Below are 25,945 nucleotides of genomic sequence, written 5' to 3' on the forward strand. Positions count from 1 at the left end.
GGTGTCTTTGTTTCCTTTTGGTATTAGAGAGATATTGGCTTCATAGAAACTGTTTGGGAGAGTTTCTGTTTTTTTAATTTCCTGGAAAAGCTTTGAGAAGAACTGGCAATAGGTCCTCTTTAAATGTTTGGAAAAATTCGCTTGTGAATCCATCTGGAACTGGGCTTTTGTTTTTGGGAAGACTTTTGATTACAGTTTCAATTTCCTTGATATTAATAAGCCTATTCACGTACTCTATATCTTCTTGATTCAGCTTTGGGATATAACAGGAATCTAAGAATTTATCCATTTCTTCTAGTTTCTCTTGTTTCGTGGCATACAGACTTTCAAAGTAGTCTCTGATGATCTTTTGAATTTCTTTGGTTTCTGTTGTGATATCCCCATTCTTATTTCTGATTCTGTTGATTGGGTTTCTCTCTCTCTGTTTCTTTGTGAGTGTTGCTAGTGGTTTATCTATCTTATTTATTTTCTCGAAGAACCAGCTCTTGGTTTCATTGGTTTTTCGGATAGTTTCTTTGGTTTCCATGTCATTTATTTATGCTCCAACTTTTATGATCTCTTTTTTTCTGCCTGATTTTGGATCCTTCTGTTGATCCTTTTCTAAGATCTTGAGCTGTGAAGTCAAGTTGTTTATGTGCATCCTTCCTTCCTTTCTGAGATATGCTTGCAGAGCTATAAGTTTTCCCCTTAATACTGCTTTCGCTGCATCCCATAAGTTCTGGTAGCATGTGTCTTCATTCTCATTTGTTTCCAAGTATCTTTAGATTTCATCCTTGGCTTCCTTCCTGATCCACTCATTATTCAGCATTGAGTTGTTTAATTTCCAGATGTAAAACATATGTTCTTAGTAAAAACATCTTCATAGTGACTTTCAGGCAAAATCATAACAAATGATTCTTAGTCTCCTAACTAAAATGTTACAACTTAGTTATCAATCCATGGCCTTGGTTTACTTCCCTCCCTAGCTTTAGCCCTGTCTCTCTAAATGGAATTTCAGATATTGTGTCATCCTTGACCACTCCTTTCGTCTTAGATGGGTGTACTGGAGTTCAGGCAGGCTACAGATTCTGCTCCTTGAAGTGGTAAACAACAACAACAACAACAACAACAAACAATCTGAAACCAGCTATTATCTGCATTTTTAGGCACCTGGCATGAGTTAAGAAGGGATGAGGTTTTTAAATCACATGTGCACAACTGAGAAAGGAATATAAAGGAACAGAGAGCAGAGTTCATTAAATCAAAGGGATGGCAACTACTACTCAGGTTCAAGTCTCAAAGCAGTGAACATTTTTGTATGCCCATTCTCTGGAGAATCTATTTATAGTAAAAACTAATAGGAAGAAGTTATGGAGAAAAATTAAACAAATGGAGAAAAAAACATATCCTTAAACAGAAGAATCAGCTCCAGAAATTAACTTGTACACACACAAACACACAACTGTGAAAGAATAAAATACTAAAAAAGATAAGATGATGTTGAGTCAGAATACATCTCAGGTATTAAAGTACATCTTGCATGGTTTGAAATTCACTCCATGGCTCCCAGGCTGCCTGACACTGTTGGGTTTATTCTCTTGACCCCTGAACACTATCCTGTGACATACTCTCTCTCCCCAAATGCAACTGGGTTATAGGAGAATATAAATAAAAAATCAACTAAACATCTAAAGAAATCATACTGGAACAAAGGAATGTGAGAACACTGCATACATCTGGAAGTTAAAAGAGCTACTTTTAGGTCTACTCAGACAAATTGTTAACCTTTTCAAAGTAATTCAATTTCATCATTTGTAAAATTCAGAATAGAAAAATATGCACACCTTTAGTAGGACAGATGTGTAGATATTGTGGTTTAATAATATTTCAAAGTACCACTGACTGTGATGGAGGATGGTTTGATATTGGGCATGGTGTGGGAACCTACACTTGATGTAGTATGGACCTTTCTGCTGATGTAAACCTTGTGACTGAAACCAAAATAAGTAAAATTTTAATTAACACATTTCCATGTTTGAAGGCTTTTTATGTTTCCCAATTACACTGAGATTAAAATTGGACTCCTTACTGCAGTTTCCAGTAACCTCTTTCCTCTGTCCTTAAAAACTTCCAAGGAAGCTCTTTCCCACTAAATGAAAAACACTTAACATTTCATTTGCTTCAAAAACTGAAGCTATTCAAACTGGTTGGATCTTGCACTCCGTCCTGCCACTTGTATTGAATGTCCTTCTCACCTGCCCTGTATGTGTCCCATAATCCTATGGACTCTCTTTTACTTGTTTATTGCCTCAAGTGGGTGTGGGTTCCGGGGCCGAGACCTCCAAGCCTACTCGAATTGGAGTCGAGCATCTTCCACCCAGATCCTCCAAGTTCCAGTAGGCGGGGGTCACACCCACCACCTGGCCCCCTGGCGCCGTGTAATCCCATCAGCGGCCAAGACTCAGAGACTATAAAATCCAGATCCCGGACGAGAACAGTGCAGTCTCTGCCCCCGCGCTGGGTGTTCCTTCCCGGAGCCCCTTGGAGGGGAGCGGGTTGAGCTTTCCTCCCCGCCCCGACCAGGGATCCGGCAGCCGAAGACCTCCAGGACCAGCCACCACCATGCTGAGACCACTCTCCGCACACATGAAGGTACTGGCAGAGGGACAAAGCCACGCGGGTTCTGGGGCCGAGACCTCCAAGCCTACTCGAATTGGAGTCGAGCATCTTCCACCCAGATCCTCCAAGTTCCAGTAGGCCGCGCGACATCTTAACAGAACTTTTTTTTTTTTTATGACATCTTATTGTCTTATTCCTACCTTGGACAAACTTGCAGGCTATCGAATGTAGCCTGCCCACAGGGCAGAGTCTGGCAAACTCCCCATGGCGCACCAAATATGCCAAATACCAGTAACAATGATGGGTCTCATTCTCCTAAATAGCTTTGAATATAGTCTCAGGGCTAGGATGAAAGAGACGTTACTGGGGCCTGCTCGAGGCAATCGACGAATAACAGGATGATGAAATGAAAATGAAAAAATGTTAAGTTTGACTATTCATCTGCAACTGATGCTCAGGTAGCATTAAAGTATTAAGTTCATGACTGACAGATATGATATTTAAACAAAGATTTATAGATATGAAATCAATAACTATTGCATGCTGCTTCTGTGACTCCTCCCAACATGAATTTCTTAGCTTTTAAACTCCACCAGTCTTTCTGAAACCATTTTATATTTATCATAGTCTTGCAATGACAACTTAGGCATATTTAGTTCTCATTCCACTTGTGTTGTGAGATATCTGTCTCCATCAATGTCTAACATTCTCCACCAATGTCTAACACCAGTGTCCTACTCATTCATATTATAGCATGTGTAGCTGAAAGATATAGTTGGAATAACTGACTTAATGAGTAGGCAACATCTCTTTTACAAAAGCAGTATATTTATTGAACAAATTGGGATTCAATTCTCTTCAAAAAAGCAACAGAAATCAAATAATGCATTTAGTTTTCATCTTCTAACAAGGTTAAATTCAATGTTCTAAAAAAATTACTGTCCTGTGAAAATTTATGTTCAAGAACAACTGGCAATGGAAAATAAATAATAAATTTAGTTCTTGTTTTCTAACAAGGTTAAATTGAATGTTCTAAAATAATTACTGTCCTGTGAAAATTTATGTTCTAGAACAACTGATAAAATTTGTAAAACAGAAACACTTACACTTGTTTCAGTTACTTTTCTTTTCCTTTTGTTTTTAAAATGTGATCATGATCAAATGACTTTCCTATGAATAATAAAGCCTGTTTCAGACTGTGCTTTTAAAGTGATTCTGTGAGACTATTTTTATCAACTGTTTTGTGAACTGAATACTCAAGCCACTGACATAATATCTTCTTTGACTATAACCTGCCCTGACAATGCTATTGAAGCACTATACTGGCCTAAACAAAGAGAAATCTTTGTGACTAGGATTTACAGGTCATTTTCTGGCAGGTTTATGGGGTTTTTTTGCCCCAAAGCAGTAACTGAAATATATCCTCTAGTACTACAATATTCCTATACCTGTAACTTTTATTTTACAGACACTTTCTAAATAATATACTGAGTTCTGCGGTTTTACATATCATAAGGCAATACAGAAGAATGATTCAAACATCAAATGATTGGTTCAGAGTACCAAGATTCTGAGTTCTATTCACCTTTTAAAAGGTATATTTCTTCTAATTCAAGACCAAGTTTTATAAATATCTTGAACAGAAATATTTTATAAATGTCTAAGAAAAATTGTAGATGAGCAAAAAGCTGTTTTTTTTTATAACCGGACATGTATGAGTTCATAACTCTGTAAGAAAAGGTATATATTATTTATGGCATAATTAAAAATCCATGCTTATTTCCTAAACAGAGCTTTAAGTAAATGATAACTATTTTAATTATCTTGCATGGTTTATTTACTGAATTAATTCCAGTTTATATTATGTAAAAAGAAATATTTTTATTCATGTATTAATTACGATTTATTAAATTTAGCCATCAGATTATAGCTTACATTCAATAAATAGGTTTATATTTCTATAAAACACTGTCATGGTCATGGTCCTCCCGTTGTTCATCGATTTGCTTGAGCGGGCCCAGTAATGCCTCCATTGTGAGAGTTGTTATTGTGTTTGGCATATTAAATATGTCATGGGGAGCTTGCCAGGCCTTGCCATGCAGGTGAGATACTCTCAGTAGCTTGCTGGGCTCTCCGAGAGGGGAGGAGGAATCGAACCCGGATTAGCCAGGCTGGCTGCGCTCAAGGCAAACACCCTACTGCTGTGCTATTGATCCAGTCCATGAAACACTGTATAAAGGTTAAAATAATGAAGCTGTATATGAAAGTATCTGATGTCAATCATAGTTGTCTCTGGAAATTGGCCCAGTTAGCTTACTTCCCTTTGCTTTTATAGTTAAAGCAAGAAACCTAAGAATTTCTTCCATTTGTTTGTGCTGGATAGGTAAGAATGCGCTCAGTTATTTTTCATAAGAAGCCCAGTACTACAGTTTGTTTTGTGATCCAGTCATTTGTTTTTAGGTAAAGGTAAAGGTAAAGGCCCTCCCGTTGATCGTCGATTTGCTTGAGCGGGCCCAGTAACGTCTCCATTGGAGACTTTGTTGTTACTGTGTCTGGCATATCGAATACTCTCGGTAGCTTGCCGGGCTCTCCGAGAGGGGCGGAGGAATCGAACTCGGGTCGGCCATGTTGGCCGCGTGTAAGGCAAACGCCCTACCCACTGTGCTATCGCTCCAGCCCATTTGTTTTTAATTTCTATTTTTTAAGACCTCCTTATAGTCACAAAGAAACCAATTTATTACCTTATAGTCACAAAGAGGCCAATTTATTACCTTATAGTCACAAAGAGTCCAATTTAACTACCTGATTCATGTGGTCCTGATGAACAAAGATATCAAGCCTCTAAGCATATAATTTGTTAAATGCTATTATCCAGGAGAGTTTCTGCGTATTATACAAAAGATGTGGAAATGCCTATGCAATCACTATCTGATTCTAGACTGACATACAGGAAACCAATTGTCCTAGAAAGAGATATTTCAGCTAAGAAAGGGTCCAAGAGGTGGCTGGTTTACTTGTGCCTGGGTCTAAGACCACTTGTAAGGAAAACTACTTCATTTGTATAGTTTGCTTTTGTTTTTAAGGCCACACACCCAGCGATGCTCAAGGGTTATTCTTGTTTCTGCACTCAGGAATTAATCCTGGAGATGCTAAGGGGATCATACAGAATGCAGCGGATTGAACCTGGGTCAGCTGCATGCAAGGTGAGCACCCTACATACTGTTCTATTTCTCCATTTTTGAATTATTTTTCTCTGAAAAATGGTAAAAGTTCTATTATTCAAGAAAGCCTTTTAAGAAATTTCCACTAGCTGGTATACTGGGGGACTTCCCAAACACAGTCAAATTATTATCAATTTGTGGTGTAAATTTGAGATAAATCATAAATTGAACAGAATAAAACATTGTTATTATACTTTAATAAGTACTGATTTTACACACACACACACACACACACAGATACATCAAATTGCCTGTGTATAGATATATTCTCAGATATATGTCTCAATCCCAGGCAGCACCACAACTGTGTGTGTGTGCGTGCGTGCGTGCGTGTGTGTGTTTGTGTGTGTGTGTTTGTGAGAGAGAGAGACTTCTGGTCATCATAACAAATCAAGAGACAAAAGAGATAAGGGGAGAAAATTCCAGGATATACATTTTTATATATACATATATCATAAATATTAATACATATGCACCTATGCACATCTATTATATATCCTATTTATAAATATAATTACTTCAAGAAAAATGAACAATGAGAAATGTTAAATACATATGAAAAAATATTTTAAAACAGTCAAGAGAAATAAATGAAAAGAAAACCATGAAACTTTGACTAACAAAACTTAATAAAGAACCCTTTCTATTATAAGAACTTCATATTTCAGCCATATAACAGAATGCAAAAACATTGCGGTATGAAAACATACTGTACTGTCATACCTTTTCATGGACTTTCTGGCTGGGTTCCATCCCTTCAAGATGTTCTGACTCTGTAGATCCCTCACTCGATGCCATTTTTCTCTGTATATGAACATTTTGTTCACGCAAGGCAACAATCTGCAAAACAAAAGAACTTACAACTTTAAAATTTAGAATCGAGCTTAAAGCTAATGTGTTCGAGACTAAAACAAACAAAAACTCAGAAGGAAAACATTAAATCTACACCTTATTATTTTAAAAATAATTTGAAATTTAGACATCTTGTTATTAACTATAAAAAGTGAAATTTACTTCAGTATATTCTTTTTGAAATGTATCTGTTTAGTTGCAAGTTACTTAAATTAATTAAATCAATAGTATGATTGATGTTACAGTAATTTAGGAAGTACTGTAAAATTAAGTATGAAACATATATTGAAAATTTGGATCAATATATTTTAAAGAATTAACAAAATATGAAAATTGAAGTTTAAAAATTAAACATGAGATAACCCAATACACTATGATCATAGTACGTCTGTAATTTTAAAACAAGAAAATGCTAGCATCGAACTTAACATTATGGCACTTTCAGGATAACTTGGAATTAAATTCATCTTATTGTCATAATTTTAACGAAGATAAAATTGGCAACATGAGCTCAATATACTTTACCAAAAAAATTTCTCAAAGGAAATTCTTTGAATTTTCAGCAAATTTTTATGAGCATGACACTGTACTAAACAGCATGCTCTCTCTCTTAATAATGATACTATCATTCTAGTATTTTGTCTGTTTGGTGGGTGTTTGTTTTTCTACAGCCCTCTGGTGCCTGAGGATGGCTTCTGACACAGTGCTTGGGGGTTGCTCCTGAAGATGCTTGGGAAACCATGCAGTACCATGACTAAACACAGACTTTCAGCATGAAAAGCACACACTCAAATTATTTCTTTCTCCATTACAGTACTCTCATACATAAAGACACATTTGATATTTACACAGACTATTTTAAAAATATTTTACATTCTATTACCCTAACATTTATTTCATGAAAAAATGTCTTATCAAATTATACCTGACAAATATATTAATAAAATATATTTAGGCTTCAACACATATTAAATCTCTAGTTCAAGGGGATATCAATATTTGTAGTATTTAAGACAGAAAAAATTTAATAATCTAATACTTCTACTTTGAAAATATAAAGCCAATAAGTCAAATAGACCAAAATTATAAATTTTTCAAGAGAAATCCAGATGCAGGGGTTTGTATTATTGTCTACAACTGCCTCAGTGACGTATGTGTTAATGAGACTAGGTGACTGTACATATTTGAACATATGTTATATCAGTTCATAATGTTATTCTACCAGATATTGAGCTAATAGTAAAGATTCTTCTTTCTTGAAGTACTGCATTCACCAAAAATAATTAATGATTTGAAGGGTGGGGAAGCAGCTCTTTGGCTATCCTTCTTGCTACTTGGCCCAGCATCGAAGGCATAAAGGTTCAGGGTTCAGGGCTCAGGCTGGTGAGCTCTGGTGGGATGAGTAGGGACAACAGCAAATCAGACTAGGCGGTGCTGGGCTGGGAAACTGTCATGTGATGGGCAGGTTAAACTTGGGAACTTGTGCATGAGGAGCATGCAAAGTTATGTTCAATACCCTAAATAAAATCATTTTTTTAAACTTGTTATTTCTCTCCTCAGCTCCAAAACTTTAATGTTTCTCCCAATTTATTTAGTATAGATTTAAACTTCTTAATAGTCTATAATGCACTATACCGGCAGAGTGATAGCACAATGTGTAGGGCATTTGCCTTGCACACAGCCGACCCGAGTTGAGTTCCTCTGCCCCTCTCTGAGAGCCTAGCAAGTTACAGAGAGTACCCCACCTGGCTCTGCACTCGGGAATTAATCCTGGCGGTGCTCATGGGACCATCGGGGATTCCAGGGATGGAACCCAGGTCAGCCATGTGCTCTACCCATTATTCTATTGCTCCGGCCCCCTCAGAGGAATACTTTAATAAAATATTTTTCATATAAAGCAACATATATTATCAACAAAGTGTTTAATAGAAATTATTAAATTCAATGTTTATAAATAATATAAGGAAATAATGTAAATCAAATGCATAGAGATATAATAGATAATAAATATTAAAATGCTTGGAAAGGTCCTAATATCTTCCTTTCATGGTAATTAACATAAACATAAATATACCAAAAAAGAATGAAATATAATATAATAAAGAATGAAATAGCATCTGGGTATATTTTACAAAAAAATATAATTACATCACCACTAACACATAGCAAAAATTTACTATGGGTTTATTATAGATTTTTAAATATCAATGTTACAAAGGAGTGTTCTATAGAAATTATATTCATGGTGTAATAGATAATAAGATAAAGGTTAAAAAAGAGCATTAGAATACTATGCATTTACTTTCACTATTTAATCTTCTTAGAAGAAGTGAACAGGGAAATTTCAAAAATATTTAAATGGGAAATTAAAACTCTCAATTAACAGTTTTGCCTCTAATGTTTAGTAAGATTAATTTTAAACATGTCATAGCACCTAAAATAAAGTATGTCATCTATAAAGGTTTACTGAATGAATAAGAGAAGAGGTGAATTAACACTTATAAAACAATATAAATATCAAATTCAAATGGAAAACAACATATGCATATATATATAAAAATAAAAATCTTCAAGTTTTTCTCATCACTAACATGACAAATTGTTCTAAGATAATAATCATTTCCAACCGTTAATATATAAAGTAAGTTTTAAACAAAATCAAGCACAAACTGTACATAACGATGGTCTACATGAGATTCTAGTTTGTTCTACTATTTTTATTCATTAACAAATTGTTCCAAAAAACTATGAAATCCGAGCTTCGTCATCTATTTAGTGTTAGGTATTAACCCATGTGATTATTTTTGCTCATGGGAAAATGAGAGAAACATTCTTCTTTTTAAGTTCCTTCGGGGAGTTGTTCCTCTTCCAGATACTCAAAATTGAAAGCGATCCCCTAGAAATTACTAGGGCTGAAGGTAGCAAAGGTCTTTCAAGGAATATCTGACTCAAGAAACCAGCACAGGAGAACCAATCTACAAGGACAAGTGGAATGAAAGAAGAAAATGACTTTAGGGCTCCCGTGGAAAGAGAAAGCTGTTAAAGGGAAAGCCCAAGTGATTTCACTAGAAGAATATCTAAGGAAGCCTACATTTCTCACTATGAAACAACGTAAGTACAAAGACAGGATGTGGTAGGTAAGATGAATGACTTTTGATCAGTCTCTACTGCAAGACAATTTATCAGTTATTATCAGTTACTTATGTTACATAATTATAAGAAAGTATGTGTTTATGATGTGCCAAGACTGCTAAACTGTGTATCTGCAAAATAGGTAATATCCATATTTCAAACAGGCTTAAAGAGAGGTCAGAAGGAGAATGAATTAGGAATCAAAAATTAGTTCTTTATGTTTATACTTTATATTTGATCAAAATAGATTACATGGGTTTAGATTTGGGTATCATGTTGAACCAGGGAAGTTGATGGTAGGTGGAAGTGGGTAGGGAGGAAGCATTTTCTTTCCCAGTTCTGGTACTATAACAGAATTATTTGGAATCCTTTGTTATGGCATTAAGTTATAGTCGTCCTAAGAAGATGTACGCACAGACATTGTTCTGAACATATTTTTAGTGTATAAAATCTCTGAAGAACCATGGATCTTCAAACAAGAGGGGAATTTCAGAACTTTCTAATGCTTTAAACTGGTCAAATATGGTTTGTCAAATATTTTCTTGATTTCTTTTAATATTCAGTATTCCTCTCTAGAGGAATTGTGTGTGTATATGTGTGTGTTGGTGGTGGTATTGCTGGGTAATTTGTGGTAAGTTTGTGTTCCCATACTATAAATATTTGATACCATAAAGTATCTAATAAAGTACAACAGGAAATATTCATATGAAACAACAATTGTGAAGGTGTCTAATGACCTATTAAACTTTATCTTTGCATAGATACTTTACTTGTTTAAAGGGTCTGCATACACAGGCATACACAAACACTCAATTCCATTTAGATTAAGTTTATATACACATTTGGTTCATCTTTGTCCTTTTGGAGATAATACACGGGCTGGAGCGATAGCACAGTGGATAGAGCATTTGCCTTGCATGCGACTGACCCGATCGCCCCGAGTTCGATTCCTCCACCCCTTTCGGAGAGTCTGGCAAGCTACCGAGAGTATCTCGCCCCCATGGCAAAGCCTAGCAAGCTACCCATGATGTATTTGATATGCCGAACACAGTAACAAGTCTCACAATGGAGACATTACTGGGCCCACTTGAGCAGATCGATGAACAATGGGAGGACAGTGCTACTACAGAGATAATACAAAGTATGTACTTTAGTCTTTGCTCCTTGGTTTCTGTCTCAGAGCTCTTGAAACTCATCTAAACTCATAAATGATAAGAAAGCTGAAGCACCTTCGCTTAGACTGGGTGAGTCTCTTTGACTCTTGAATGACTCCTGAGTGGGGACAAGACATCAGAAGGAACAAGCTTTGAATTGTCCTGCCTACTCCCTCTTCCCAAAAGACAGGAAAGAATACGAAAATGAAATTCAAGACTGATTTGGTGTATGTAATAAAATCTTCAAAATAGAACAAGGAGTAAAGAATTTCAGAGGCATCCAGGTTGATGCACTCAGCCCTGAGGCTGGAGAGTGATGTTCCTTAGGCACAGAGTGCTTGTACTCAGAATCTTCCAAGCTTTTATTCTATAGGTTGTTACTCATTACATATCCTTCAGTAAACTGGTAAACACAATGAATAGTTGTCCTGTTTTCTATTAGCTACTTGGGAAAATTAATCTCACCCAGTAAGACATGTTCCCAGAACTTCTGGTATAACTACAGTCAGAAGAATGGGTGGCAACTTGATTTTGGGATTGATATCCTGTGAGGAAAGTGAGTTGTTTTACATTGCAGTCCTTGCACTATGGGCGTTTAGTTAATCTTAACTCTGTAGCACTGTAGCACTGTCCTCCTGTTGTTCATGGATTTGCTCAAGTGGGCACCAGTAACGTCTTCATTTTGAGATTTGTTACTGTTTTTGGGAAATCAATATACCACAGGGAGTTTGCCAAGGCTCTGCCGTATGGGAGAGATACTCTCAGTAGCTTACTGGGCCATCCGAGAGGGGTGGAGGAATCGAACCTGGGTTGGCTACATGTAAGTCAAACGCCTGATCCACTGTGCTATCGCTCCAGCTAAACTTAACTCTAATTTAAAGTTAAGCTCGTGACATGCCTGATGTCACCATCTGACATCAGAAAGACTTGGTTGGTGGATAAAAACTGCTGAACGGCTGTTTCAGAAGTGTTGAGTGACAATATTGTGAGTAAAGGAGAAACAAATGAGGATATCTAGGATTTTCTCTATAAACCCTTCCTCTTCCTTGACTGGTTTCTACCATCTTTTGATCTTAGGTTCTATGAAAGTCAGTTGGAAATGGACTCTAGGATTATTTTCCTTCTAGAGATTTAAGTTTTATATTTGTTTCTTCAGTGAAGCCACACCCATATCCCACAGCTGATGCCATGTCAACTCACCCATCTGCCCGGTTCTACAGATTCACAAGTAATCCTCAGAAGAGTCACAAGCCAAGCTGCTAAAATTTATAGGTACGTGGACTTCTGGCAGAAAACTCTGGGGCACCATTGGGATGGGTGGGGAGAGCAGGCAAAATTGTTTCTATGCAAAAGCACCAGATACCACCTTGAAAACCTCACAGCTGCTGCCATGACAATGATCAAACTGCACACAGCTAATCTCTGATGAGATACCAAAACAGGGTCCTCTCAGAGTTGGGGCAGGCAGCCTCTCGTGCTTTTGGAAACAAGGATAGCCACACCTACATCTGACAGCTACCAACATATAAATCCACCAGTTCAGTTCTACAGATTGTAGTTTGTGGAATGTGGTCGACACCCCCAAATTCTACAATAAAGACATACCAAGGGAAATACACCATATTAGATGGGAAAGTAACATAGAAACTAACTAAGCTCAATAAACAAAGTAATAAAAAAAGCTCAACTAGCAATAAACAGCTTAGTCCTTGGATGAACTCAATGACCCTCTGGTGAGATATCTTCATGAATTTTCTTTCTTTTTTTTTATAATTCCAATAGGCATTTAGTTGTAACATGCAATATAAAATAAGTATGTTGTGCTTTCAAGAGGACATGCTTGGGATGATTTTGGAAAATGAGGACAATGGTGGAAGGAAGGCACTCTGGTGGGGGGAATGGTGTTGGAACACTGAATGTCCTTCTCAACTGCTTTATGAAAAGCTTTTTTAAACCGCAGTGTTTAATTAGGTAAAAATAAAATGTAAAAATGATATATATCATTATGATATATATCATTATTTTTTCAATAATTAATATCTTGTAATATATGTTCATTGCCTTTCAATTTTGATACTGAGTGTCTTACACAAAATTGTATCTGTTTACTCAATTTTAGCGTGTTGGTCTCTGGCTGACAAGTAGAAGATACTTTAGAAATCTTTATAAAATTTTGAATTGCAGAGGCTTATATGAATGGAAAAGATCTATATGAAATTGGAAAAACTGGATGGAAAGGACGTGGGAATTTATGCACTGAGAAGAAAATTAGTCCTAAACTTGACTACATGTTGAAGTCTTTCCCACCATTCATAGAAAATTCAAGAAAATAGTTAAGTATACAACACGGGAAGCAGAGAGAAACTGTCACATGTAAAATCTTATCATGCCGAAGGTTGTGTGTTCCCGGGCTCACTGGATGGCACTGTCTCACCACTTGCGTTCGGTGCTCTTGAGCCGCTGTGTGTGGCCTGGATCGGAACGGCTATTGGCCAAGGGCAGACGGAAGAAGAAACGAGGGCCAGGCCGGTCTATATCAATAGTAGTTTATTCCAATCCTCTTCACTCCTGTCTTTCTCTGCCTCCTTCTCTTCTGGGCCCCAATCTTGGAAACTCTCTCCTTCTGGCTCTGACTCTGGATCTCTGGAGCCCGAGCTCTCTCACTTCCGACTCTTCTCTCCGAGCTTATGTCTTAGTTTATATAGCGTCACATAAGGCGGTGACATAAAGGTGGGTTGAATACTGACGAATCAACAAAGAGAGGTAAAACCACTCCTCCAGAAGATTAACTCAAGGATAAAATCTCATCTTCAGAGATTACTTCAGATTACTAGGAGATCCGCTCAAGGGTGGGATCCCAACAAGGGTGTGTTCTTCCCTCAGTTAGTAATCTACTTAAATAGTTGTAATAAATCTACTTCTAATATTTCTAGCAATGTCATTCTGTATAAGCACAGTAAGAGATATAAATTTAGTTTGGTTCTTCCTGAGAACATCTCACTATACATTCCGCAGTCCTCAGGCCAGGTTAATCTTCCTAGCTCCAGCAGGGTCCTAGTCTCGTTGTTACTTACTTTTGGATCATGACAGCATTTGTCCATGATCATGCCCTCAACTTATAGTTGAGTATCGTGGCTCTTTGGCCTGGCCATTTCAATGCCAGGGTAGCTCACCACTTGCCCTGGGTCCATTCAGTCCCTCGTCGGGACCCTGCTTTTGGGGTGCTAGGAACTAAGGGCAACTGAGTCAAGATATCAGATGCCCAGGAGTAAATATTATTCGGAGTCAATCAACTCCCAAGTTACAAAGCATAATATTAACTGTCTTCCTGTGTCCACACAGAAAGGACATTGCTTACAATACAAGTTTAGTGTCCTTAGATGGGTGTGACCTGACAAACCTAAGCTACCTAAGGAAGGACAAAAGAGTGTTATCTTACAGTCACAGATTTGTAAAATATTCTAGTATGAAGAGGTAGATATGAAAGTGCAGACAATTATAATTTAGGATGAGAATCAAACAATGAAAGAATAATGTAATGAAAATCAGCAAGTGTAATATATAAATGAAATAATACGTATTTTAATTTCTTAAAACAATATTATTTACAAATGCATTGATGAAGGCAACAGAAATTAGACTAAAGTTAAGCTGTTTACATGTAAATCTTTTAGATTTACAATAATTTAGCATTAATGGGAAAATAAGGATTTCATAGATATTGAGAAATTAGCTTCTACCAAAGGAATTCTTAAAAGGTAAATTATAAATAATGCAAATTAATTTAATTTCATCTGACTTTTATTTTTGCATGTTTTTAAAAATCTCAATGGCATTTACATTGTTAGAGAAACCTGAAGACAAAAAAGGATTTTAGAAATTAAATTTTAAAGGAAGAATTGTCAGCAATAATAGAAGCTCCTACACTTTGAGCATCCACATAGGCACCACAAATGCAGTAAAGAATTTTCTTATATTAACTCATTTACCCTACTGATTACATTATATACATTGTAGATTTTTATTTCAAAAATGAGAAAATAGACATAAACAGAATAACTAATATACTTGAAATCAAAAGAAGTACAAATATCTGATCAATACCTTCATGATATTGAAGCATTGTTATAATGGGCTTTAAAATTTATGAAATAATTTACTGTATGACTACCCAAAAATATTTATGAAGATCAGGACTACAATTTTTTTTACCTGAAACCTTGGGAATATAACAGCCCTAATTTAAGAAAGGCAATTTAGAAATATTTCAAAGATTCCTTAAGTTATTCCTAGGGATAAAATCACCCTGTTATATTATTTATCTTTTTTATGTCACTTTTGTGCCACAAGGATTTTGACTTACTTTGAATTTTTATCATCTATTTTTTCAAATAAACTATGTCTCTCCTTCATGCTAATGCTCCAGGGATCTTCATTCTGATATTTAAAAATTCATATTTGTCTTTACCTATTTAACACAACTTCCAGACAGTGCTCACATCTAATTAGCAAAGATTCTTTTAATCTATTTTTATCCTAACTCAATTAACAATTCTAAGAGTGAAAATTCTCACTACACCAGCACAGAATTTGTTTCTATACAGATTCTAATTCTAGTTAAATTCTATGCTGAGATTACACTGAGGTTGCAACGAGGGAAAAAAAAATCAAACAACAAAGAAAATCAACTAGTAGAACTTTAGGGATTTACAATTTACTCTTAAGCAAATTTCCAGTGACTATTTCATATATATTGGGAAGCCAAACAGATTAAAACACGTTGTTCAACTTGAATTCATAACCCAAACCTATAGCTATTTTACTCTCCATTTCTGACTTTTGAACATAAAATGGATCATAACTGAAACATATCAAAGCTAGAGTAGAGCTACTTCATACAAGTTAATAAAGTTTAGTCATCTTGTATGTTATATTTATTTTTTAAAAATATTTGTCAGTGAGCAGACAAAAATTCTCAAGTTGTGAAACATAAAAGATTCAATGAATGATTATGAGATAATGTATGCAAACAGCTCTTTAAATATTTGGCAACTGGGTCTGTTCAATATAGAGTAGCTGACATTATTGCTAGTAATGATTTAAAGATTTGGAGGCTGCATGGAGAGAATTAGTTCCTGTCAAGTTTGAAAGTCAGTTGATGGTTTGATAAATGAATCCATTTATTGTAATGCCCTTACCAAATAACTTGCAAGAACAGGTCCATTTCAAGGTCTTAGGATTTTTACTTGCATTTTGCTTGGATAAGAACACACTATGTATCTTTATTTAAAATCCCCTCTGTTAGGGCTGCTCATATTTCATGAGTTCGTCAGAGTAATAAAACTTAAATTTTCATCACCAATAAGCTGCTGGTGACCCTCTGTTGGAAAGCACAGTAAATATGTTTTGGCTATTTTCAAATTTATGTTTGAACTGACTTTACTTATACCCAAGTATATAATACCCTATCAATTATGAATTATTGTTTTTTAAAGAATCATAAGATATGGAGAGAAAGTTAAGGAGCTTTCATGTGGTCAGCACAGATCTATCTTTGCAACTATGACGACTTCTAGGGATCATTTTTAAGCACAGAACTAGCCCCCGGAAATAGACAAACAAAAAAAACAAATATAAAAAGCAACCAGTTGTGGCCTAACAACCACACTTTGAAAAAAAAATAATAATTTCACCATTAAAAATGAAGTCTGAGAAATAGCTCAAAGAGATGGAGCAAATGCCTGGCCAGTTCAAGTCACTGAATTTAGTTCTTGACACAGGACTCAACACACTCCTACCTACTACCACTGTGTCTGCCCTGGTGAACAGCACCCAAGCACCATTGAATCACTGGGTCTTAGCCTTGAGCTTCTGGGACTTTATATACTCAAACACTATTAGGATGTCCCCCTCAAATAAATGTATAAATAAATAAAATTAAGAACTATGTTTTTAAAGAAAGTAGTTGCAATAACAATAAAATTTCAAATTTTGCCTAGAGATATTAGTTGTATACAAAACTAATTTCATTTTTTTAACAATAGAAATTGAACAACATATTGTATATTGTACTGTCTTCCCATTGCTTATCGATTTGCTCAAGTGGGCACCAGTGATATCTCCATTGTGAGACTTGTTTCTGTTTTTGGCATATCGAATATGTCACTGGTAGCTTGCCAAGCTTTGCCGTGCAGGCGAGATACTCTCAGTAGCTTGCTGGGCTCTCCTAGAGGGGCAGTGGATTCGTTCCACTGTGTCCGCCACTGCAAAGCAAACCCTCTACCCGCTGTTCTATCGCTTTGGCCATATTGCATATAATTAGGAGTTAATTAATATATTATTTAATATATATTACAACTATACTAAACTATATTATGTAATCTAATTGGTATTTATGCCATATTTAAAATTTAAAACTACTTTTTTAAAATTTATTTTCAAGATTCAAGTTACTCAGTATTAAAAGACAAAATCAAATTCTGTCATTTTAATAACAGGTATATAAATGACTACAGAAAGTATGCCAAAGAACTTAAGTTGGACAAAATAGTTAGATAATAAGTATTAAAACCGAAAAACTCTGAAATTTAGGAACTAAAAAGCGCCATAAGGTGGAATAAAAATAATAAAAATGATCAAGGGACTTATTATGTGATAAAGTATAAGAATGAATCCTGAGAACAAAAATAAAAATTATTTCTAATTTTTCCCTTAAGTGTCAGTCAACAGTAGGAAAATAAAGTCTGATCAATTTCATTTATTACTTCAAGAAAGTAAGCCTTGATTAGAGAGAAAGCACAGGTGTTGAGATACTTGCATTGCATGTGTCCATTCCCTGCTCAATGTCCAGCCACACATCTGATCCACTTAATAAAGCCAAGAAACAATAACTGAGCACTGAGCCAGGAATAAGCCATAGCAATCACTGGGTGTCACTCTCAAACAAAACAAAGCAAACACACAAAGGAAGGAAACCTCTTAAACTATAAAGGGGAAAAGGCAGCTCAGATAGAGAAGGAAGCACCAAATAAAGGGTGTTGGGAGGATCCTCCCAGGATGGGAGAAGCATGCTGAAAGTAGACGATAGACCAAACATGATTGCCACTCAGTGCCTCTTTTGCTAACCACATCACCCAAAAGGAGAGAGAGAACAAAGGGGAGTGCCCTGCCACAGAGGCAGGGATGGGGGAGATGGGGGTGGGAGGGATACTGGGATCCGTGGTGGTGGAAAATGGGCACTGGTGGAGGGATGGGTATTTGATCATTGTATAATTGAAATCCAAGCACAAAATTTGTAAGTCTACAACTGTACCTCATGGTGTTTCACTAATAAAAAATATATATATATATGTATATATATATATATGGGCAAATGAGTAAATGAGGAGAGGTGGAGAATATTCAGATAAATAAATGATACTAGAACACAAAGTATATCAAAATAATATGGTACTGGAATAAAAACAGACTCTCAGATCAGTAGAATAAAACTGAGACCCCAAAGACAAATCCTTGGGTATATGGACAGCTAATCTTTAATAAAAAGATAAAGGGACAAAAAATGAGGGGCACAAAAAAAGGCTCTTCATAAAATAGTGTTGGGAAAACTGGTTGTTTACAAGTAATAATCAGCCACGGTCACGGTCCTCCTGTTTATCGATTTGCTCGAGCAGGCCCAGTAACATCTCCAACGTGAGAATTGTTGTTACTGTGTTTGGCATATCGAATACGCCATGGGGAGCTTGCCAGGCTTTGCCATGTGGGTGAGATACTCTCTCAGTAGCTTGCTGGGCTATCTGAGAGGGGATGAGGAATCGAATTCGGGTCAGCCATGTTGACTGCGTGCAAGGCATACGCCCTACCGCTGTGCTATCACTCCAGACCCCACAAGTAATAATAATAGCACAGTAGGTAGGGTGTTCGCCTTACAAGCGGCCAACATGGCCAACCCAAGTTCGATTCCTCCGCCCCTCTCGGAGAGCCTGGCAAGCTACCGAGAGTATTCGATATGCCAGACACAGTAACAACAAAAGTCTCCAATGGAGACGTTACTGGGCCCGCTCGAGCAAATCGACGATCAACGGGAGGGCCTTTACTTTACAATAATAATAATAATAATAATAATAATAATAATAATACAGATACCTTTCTAAAGCCATACTAAAAATTCAAATCAAAATGAATTGAAGACCTTCATATTAGACCAGAATCCATAAATCCTTTTGAGGAAAATACTTCATGACAATGAATCTAAAGGCATCTTCAATGACTAGATACCAGGAACTAAGTTAAGGGAAGAAGAAAAAAAAAGATGGTATATCAAATTAAGAAGCTTCTGCACTGAAAAAAAAATGACCAGAATAAAGACACTATTGAATGGGAGAAAATATTTGTCTATTCCTCACCTGACAAAGGGTTAATATACAAGTTGTAAAAAGCATTGGCAGAAATTTACAAGATAAAACTAAATTTAAAAACATTAAGTAAATAATCACTTAATCACTTAATCACTTAATCTCCGTTATTCATCGATTTATTCGAGCAGGTGCCAGTAACGTCTCCATTCATCCTGGTTGCGTGCTAGCGTAGCCCAATGGTATCTGTTCGTTTTAGGAACATGTAGAGAGAGCCTCAAACCGATCATTTAGGGTCTTGACGAAGAAGTCTGACCATCTTATAGGTGGGCGTCCACGTGATCTTTTGATGTCTCGTGGAATCCAATCAGTAATGGCTCTAGTCCAGCGGTTGTCTGTAAACCTCATTACGTGTCCAGCCCATCTGATTTTTGATGTCTTGGCAAATGAGACAGCGTCCCTGATTCTTGAGCGTTGACGAAGATCAGAACTCCGGATTCTATCTCTCATTTGAGTGAATCGTGATATTCCAAGCATAGTTCTTTCGATTCCTCTTTGAGAGACCCGAATAGTGTTCTCATCCTGTTTTCGTAGGGTCCAGGTCTCTGAGGCATATGTTAATGCAGGAAGAATAGTGGAATCAAAGAGATGTGCTCGTAGCTGGAGGTTCTTTGTCCTTTTAGTTATTTCTTCAATGCTCTTGAAGGCATTCCAAGCCGCTCTCTTCCTCCTGCGCAACTCAGGTGCCAGGTCATTCATCATGTTGATTTCTCGACCTAGGTATATATAACTGTTGCATTCGGAGATGGTGGTTCCGTTGAGAGCGAATGGAGCGTCAGGAACAAGGCTGTTTCTCATAAACACTGTCTTCGCAAGATTCAGCTGTAGTCCGACCTTTCCACATTCACGGTCAAAGTCGTTCAGCATTTGTGCCGCTTGGTTGATGTTTGGTGTTATTAGAACGATGTCATCAGCAAAGCGGAGGTGGTGTAGTTGCCGACCATCTATCTTCACTCCCATGTTTTCCCATTCCAGCCGTCGCATGATGTTCTCGAGGGTGGCACTGAAGAGTTTTGGTGAAATGGTATCACCCTGCCGAACCCCTCTCTTGATATGGATGATTACTTCTTTGTAGAATGGTGAGATCTTGGTAGTGAATCTGCAATAGAGCTCACGAAGGATCCTGATGTATTGAGTTTGTACGCCCTGATTGGCTAGGGCTTCTATGACCGCTTCCGTCTCAACAGAATCAAAGGCCTTCTTTAAATCAATGAACGTTAGACAGAGTGGCATCTTGAACTCCCGAGATACCTCAATGAGCTTGGTTACTGTGTGGATATGGTCGATGGTACTGAATCCTTTTCGGAATCCAGCTTGTTCACATGGTTGTCCTTCATCTAGTGTTCTGCTAATCCTATTCAGGATGACTCGAGTGAATAGTTTGTAGATGACAGACAATAGGGAGATTGGGCGATAGTTGCCAATGTCGTGGATGTCTCCTTTCTTGTATAGTAGTACAGTCTTGCTGGTTTTCCATTGGGATGGAACCTTGCATTCAGACAGGTAGCGTGTGAAGAGTCGAGCCAATGTATTGATGAGTACTGATGGTAAGTTCTTCAGGTGTTCAGGTCTGATCTTGTCTGGGCCAGGTGCTCTTTGTTTCTTTACCGACGAGATGGTATGTTGGATTTCGGAAGGGAGAACATTGGGAACGACATATCCATCATGTGGTATGTGGTATGTGGGCAAGTGGATGTGGCTATTAAAGAGATCTGAGTAGAAGTCATGAATAATCTTCTCCATTGCCCTTCTGGAAGATGTGATAGATCCATCATGATGTCGGAGGGCAGTCATCTTGGTTTTGTAGTTGGTGAAGGACAGGCGGGCATGAAGTAAATAATACTAATTATAAAAAGGAATGTAGGAAATGAAGAGAGTGCATTTGGTAGGGCTCTTGCGTTTCATACACCAAATTGCGGTTAGGTCCCTGACTTGACCAGGAGTGATCTCTCAGCAACAGAGCCAAGAGTAAGTACTGAGCATGGCCAGTTATGATCCAAAAAAACAAGCAACACCCTACACTTGATCACTTGATCACTTGACATTCCGTTACTCATCAGTTTGCTCGAGAGGGCACAAGTAACGTCTCCATTTGTCCCTGTCGTGTGGTAGTGTAGCACAACAGCGTCTGCTCATTCTAAGAACACGGAGAGCCTCAAACCAATCATTCAGGGTCTTGATGAAGAAGTCTGTTCATCTTGTAGGTGGGCGGCTACGGGATCTTTTGATGTCCCGTGGAATCCAGTCGGTAATGGCTCTAGACCAGTGGTCATCTCCAAATTGTATTACATGTCCAGCCCATCTTATTTTTGATGTCTTGGCAAATGAGACAGCATCCCTGATTCTTGACCATCGACGGAGGTCGGAACTCCGGATTCTTTCTCTCAACACACCACACAGGGACTATAAAATGAACAAAACAATGGCAGACCCCCTCCCCCACAAAAAAGTCACTCTGTTGAACGCTGAGAACTTTCACAGTAATTGAGCTAAAAATGTTGAATTCCACTGAATTCCATAAAAATATTACTCTTTCCTTTACTATGGAAGATATAAGACAGTGAAATTTTATTTTTCAAATCAAATGAGGTATCTGTTCAGTTAGAAATGGAGGCCATTATCAGAACATTCCACGATCTGAACCTCAAAGTTGTCTTCAATAAAACAATGCCATTGGCAATAGAATTAAAAAGAAATGAGACTACATCAAATTAAAGGGTTTCTTTATGGCAAAAGAAATACAGGCTAAACCTTTAAGACAGCTAACTGAATAAAAGAAAACTCATGCCTCAACAGATTAGACAGATTTTATATAGTCTATCCAAAAGATAAACTGAAAGAAATTTTAAAACCTATCAAATATGAGGAGAAGAAATGAACAGGGATTTTTCTAAGGAAGACAGATGGCCATACAAAACATATTTTTCATCAGCACTTATTAGGGAACTCCAAATCAAGATGACAAATTAGAATTCATCTTAACCAATGAGAATGACACATATCAAAACTCCTTGGAAAAATCTGTGTATATGAGGTTGCAGTGAAAAACAAACTGTCATCAACTTCTGGTTCAACCTTTATGGAAACTATAGATGTGTGTGTTTATATATATATGTATATATATATATGTGTGTATATATATATATATATATATATTTCTCAGTAAACTAAGAATTTAGATGCATATGACACAGCAATTGTTTTTCTGGGTCACTGTCACTGTCCTCCCATTGTTCACTGATTTGCTTGAGCAGGCACCAGTAACATCTCACAACAAATTGTGAGACTTGTTACTTTTTTTTTGGCATATTGAATACGTCACGGGTAGCTTGCCAGGCTTTGCTGTGCAGGCAAGATACTCTCAGTAGCTTGCCAGGCTCTCCAAGAGGGGTGGAGGAATCGAACCTCGGTCTGCTGCATGCAAGGAAGACATCCTACCTGCTGTTCTATCACTCCAGCTGAGGGACAGATAAGCCAGATAAAATATTTAAGGATTGGAGTGACTGCAAAGTGGGAAGGATGTCTGCCTGGCAAGTAGCTGACCCGAGTTCAATCTTTGGCACCCCAGAGCCCCACCCGGTGTGACCCCTGAGTGCAGAGCTAGGAGTAAGCCCTGAGCACTGTTGGGCAAAAACACACAACCCCCTCAACCCCCAAAAACCTTCTATATCTTTTTTGGGGGTGTGAAGGGTCACATGGCAGTTCTGTGAGGTCACTCCCAGCTCTAGTCAGGACTGTGTGATTCCGGGGCCTGAACCCGAGTCTCCCATAAGCAAAGCAAGCACTCAGCTGTCTGAGCCCTCTCTCTTGACTTGGAATTTACATGATTTATAAGAGACATCGCATATTTATGAACCTAATACTCTGTGAAATTTAATTCCATTTTATATTACTTGATAAACACCCACTTTAAAAAAAAATCTGAGAGCAAAAGATTGACCTACTATGCTCTCAATACCTTTCCTGGGTATTTACCCCAAATATACACATAGAAATAAATCAAAAGAACATATGCACACCACTTATTGCAGCATTTAGCACAGTATTTAAGGTACAGAATCAACATACATGTCTAAAGATAACGATGTAGAGAATGAAGATGTGGTATATATACACAATGGAATATTATGTAGCTGTAAGAAATGATACCATGCAATTCGCTGCAACATGGATGGAGCAAAGATATGATCTTCAATAAAGTAAGCCAGAAGAAGATGGACAAACATAAGATGATCTCACTTATATGTGGTATTTAGAATAACTGGAAAGGGGAATGCAATGTTCTAAACCAGGGAGTGGGGGTAGTGAATATGCCTTGGTCCAAGAGAATAGGGTGGAGAATGACAGAGAAGAAATGAAATTGAGTGAGGGAAGAAGGGATAGATGGGAAGCAATGTGTAGCAGGAATCTAGAGGACCTGAATAATTGTTTGATTTTTGTCTGAAGTCAACTGCATGCAAAAACTGGTATAGCTAAATTTCCAAACCACAGGATCATAAACACTGAAAACCTGAGATCCAAAATGTTATAACAAAAACCTGAAAGTATCCCTGTCAAGATGGCAGACTGGGCTGGGGGAGGGTAGTAGGGGAGCTTGGGAATACTGGTGGAGGCAAATTGACACTGGTAGTGGAATTGGTTCTGGAACACTGTATGTCTAAAACTCAACTATGAGTAGCTTTGTAAATCATGTTGTTTTAATAAAGTAAAATAAAAGTATTTTTAAAAGAGGCCGAGGACAGAAGTAGCTCTAACTCAATGTGAGGAAACAAAAACCTAAGTCTTTAAAAGCCTGAAGACAATGTAATAAAAACACTAAGGAAATTAGTCAAATCATTGACATGTAGCCAATAAGTCTCAACTACAGAATATTGCTAGACAAATACACTTTGCTATAAAACTACATGTTTTGGGGAAAGAAAGATGGCAGCCGCTTGGAATCCTTGTGGAAAGCCAAGTATGAGCCGGTGGTGATGGGGCGACTGAAACCTCATGGGAAGGGGGGCGTTTCAGGCTCGCCCTTCACGCCCTACCGAGGTCACGAGTTGCCCCCACAAGCAGCTCTCCGGCATGGCCATGGCTCCAGAAGCACAAGGACTTAATGCAGAGCCCAGCAGCTTGCAGCAGGAAAGTGAATGGACTATGCCTTAAACCACGCCACCATGCCTGCCCAGAGGGGAAAGGGTGTTGTTCCCTTCCGCCTTTTTCCATCTGGAAAGAAAGATGGCAGCCGCTTGGAATCCTTGTGGAAAGCCAGGTATGAGCCGGTGTAGATGGGGCGATTGAAACCTCATGGGAAGGGGGGCACTCTGGGCTTGTCCTTCACGCCCTACTGAGGTCACGAGTTGCCCCCCACAAGCGGTTCTCCGGCATGGCCATGGCTCCAGAGCACAGAAACCAATCTTATAACTATCTGACTCTCAGCAGAAATACTTCTAGGGTTAATAAGTAAAATACCAGAAATCCAAAGTAATGTGGCCGCTATTGTGGCCGCGCGACATCATTTGATTCTTGTGACCAGCTGTAGAAAACAAATTATTTCACAATGCCTTTTCAGCATGTCTGATTTGGGGATGTAAACTCTAAATAATAATGGTGCATCTTTTGTCAAAACAATGAATCTAGTCAAAATAGATGGAGTGTTAATTAGAATTCATCTGCCTCACATACATTGGAAGGGTGGGGAGGGGGGCATTTATTGGACTTCTTCGTGGTGAAAAATAAGTATTGGTAAAGGGAAATGTGTTTGATATTTGCATGACCGAGACTTAAACCTGAAAGCTTTGTAACTTTTCCCACAGTAATTCAATAAATAAATAAATAAATAAATAAATAAATATGGGGGAAAAAACTACATGTTTTGGATCAAATTTACTGAAATAGGCTTATAAAAATGAACATGCTTCAGTTTCTTCTCACATTTTCAATAATATAAGTAAATAGGATTTATTAAAATCATTGTTATACATGTGAATAAGAATTATAAATTATGTTTAAATGAGATCCTGTTTTAAATGGCTGTAAGAGAGTGCTAAATTGAGCATATCAGTAAAGAATGTAACATAGCTTGACTTTTCCCAGAAGGGCTATCTATTTCAGTGGATGGGAGAAAGGGTTCTTCCAGAGTCCCCAGAGGGGTCATGAAGATTTGAACAGATGTATGTAAATAATTAGTATTATTTGTTTTGATTGTTGGTCATACCCATTAGTACTCAGTACTCCTGGTCTGCACTCAGTTATTTATTGGACTATTTATTACTCCTGGTAGGGTTCAGGAGTGCACAAGGAATGTCAGAAATAGAACCCAAGTTAGCCCCAAGCAACCCTGCTCTACTATCACTTGGGCTCCTTGAAATGGTTATGGATATTTACATACAAATTTACTTTCTAATCTGATTGATTTTCATAGTTTCCAAATAAAACCACTTTATTAATGAAATAATTGATTATTTTCTGCCTGGGGTCAACTGCATGCAAGTCATGTGCATTAATCCCAGTACTATCTCTCCAGAACTGTGTATTTTAATAAATATGTTTATGTTCAGATATGAATAAAATTATATTTTGAGAGAAT

General features: G+C 37.4%; 1 protein-coding gene across 2 annotated transcripts in view; it reads right to left on the reverse strand.

Annotated features, from left to right (window-relative positions):
* Window positions 1-25,945, reverse strand: part of PPFIA2 (PTPRF interacting protein alpha 2) — a 500,781-nt gene that overhangs the window by 139,729 nt on the left and 335,107 nt on the right. For both annotated transcript variants that reach the window (XM_056114449.1, XM_056114448.1), the window contains one exon: window positions 6,543-6,659. In XM_056114449.1, the coding sequence (XP_055970424.1) occupies window positions 6,543-6,659 (117 nt within the window). The remainder of the gene's footprint in view (window positions 1-6,542; window positions 6,660-25,945) is intronic.

This window comes from Sorex fumeus, unplaced genomic scaffold, assembly GCF_029834395.1.
Source record: "Sorex fumeus unplaced genomic scaffold, SorFum_2.1 ptg000003l, whole genome shotgun sequence".
Lineage (NCBI taxonomy): Eukaryota > Metazoa > Chordata > Mammalia > Eulipotyphla > Soricidae > Sorex > Sorex fumeus.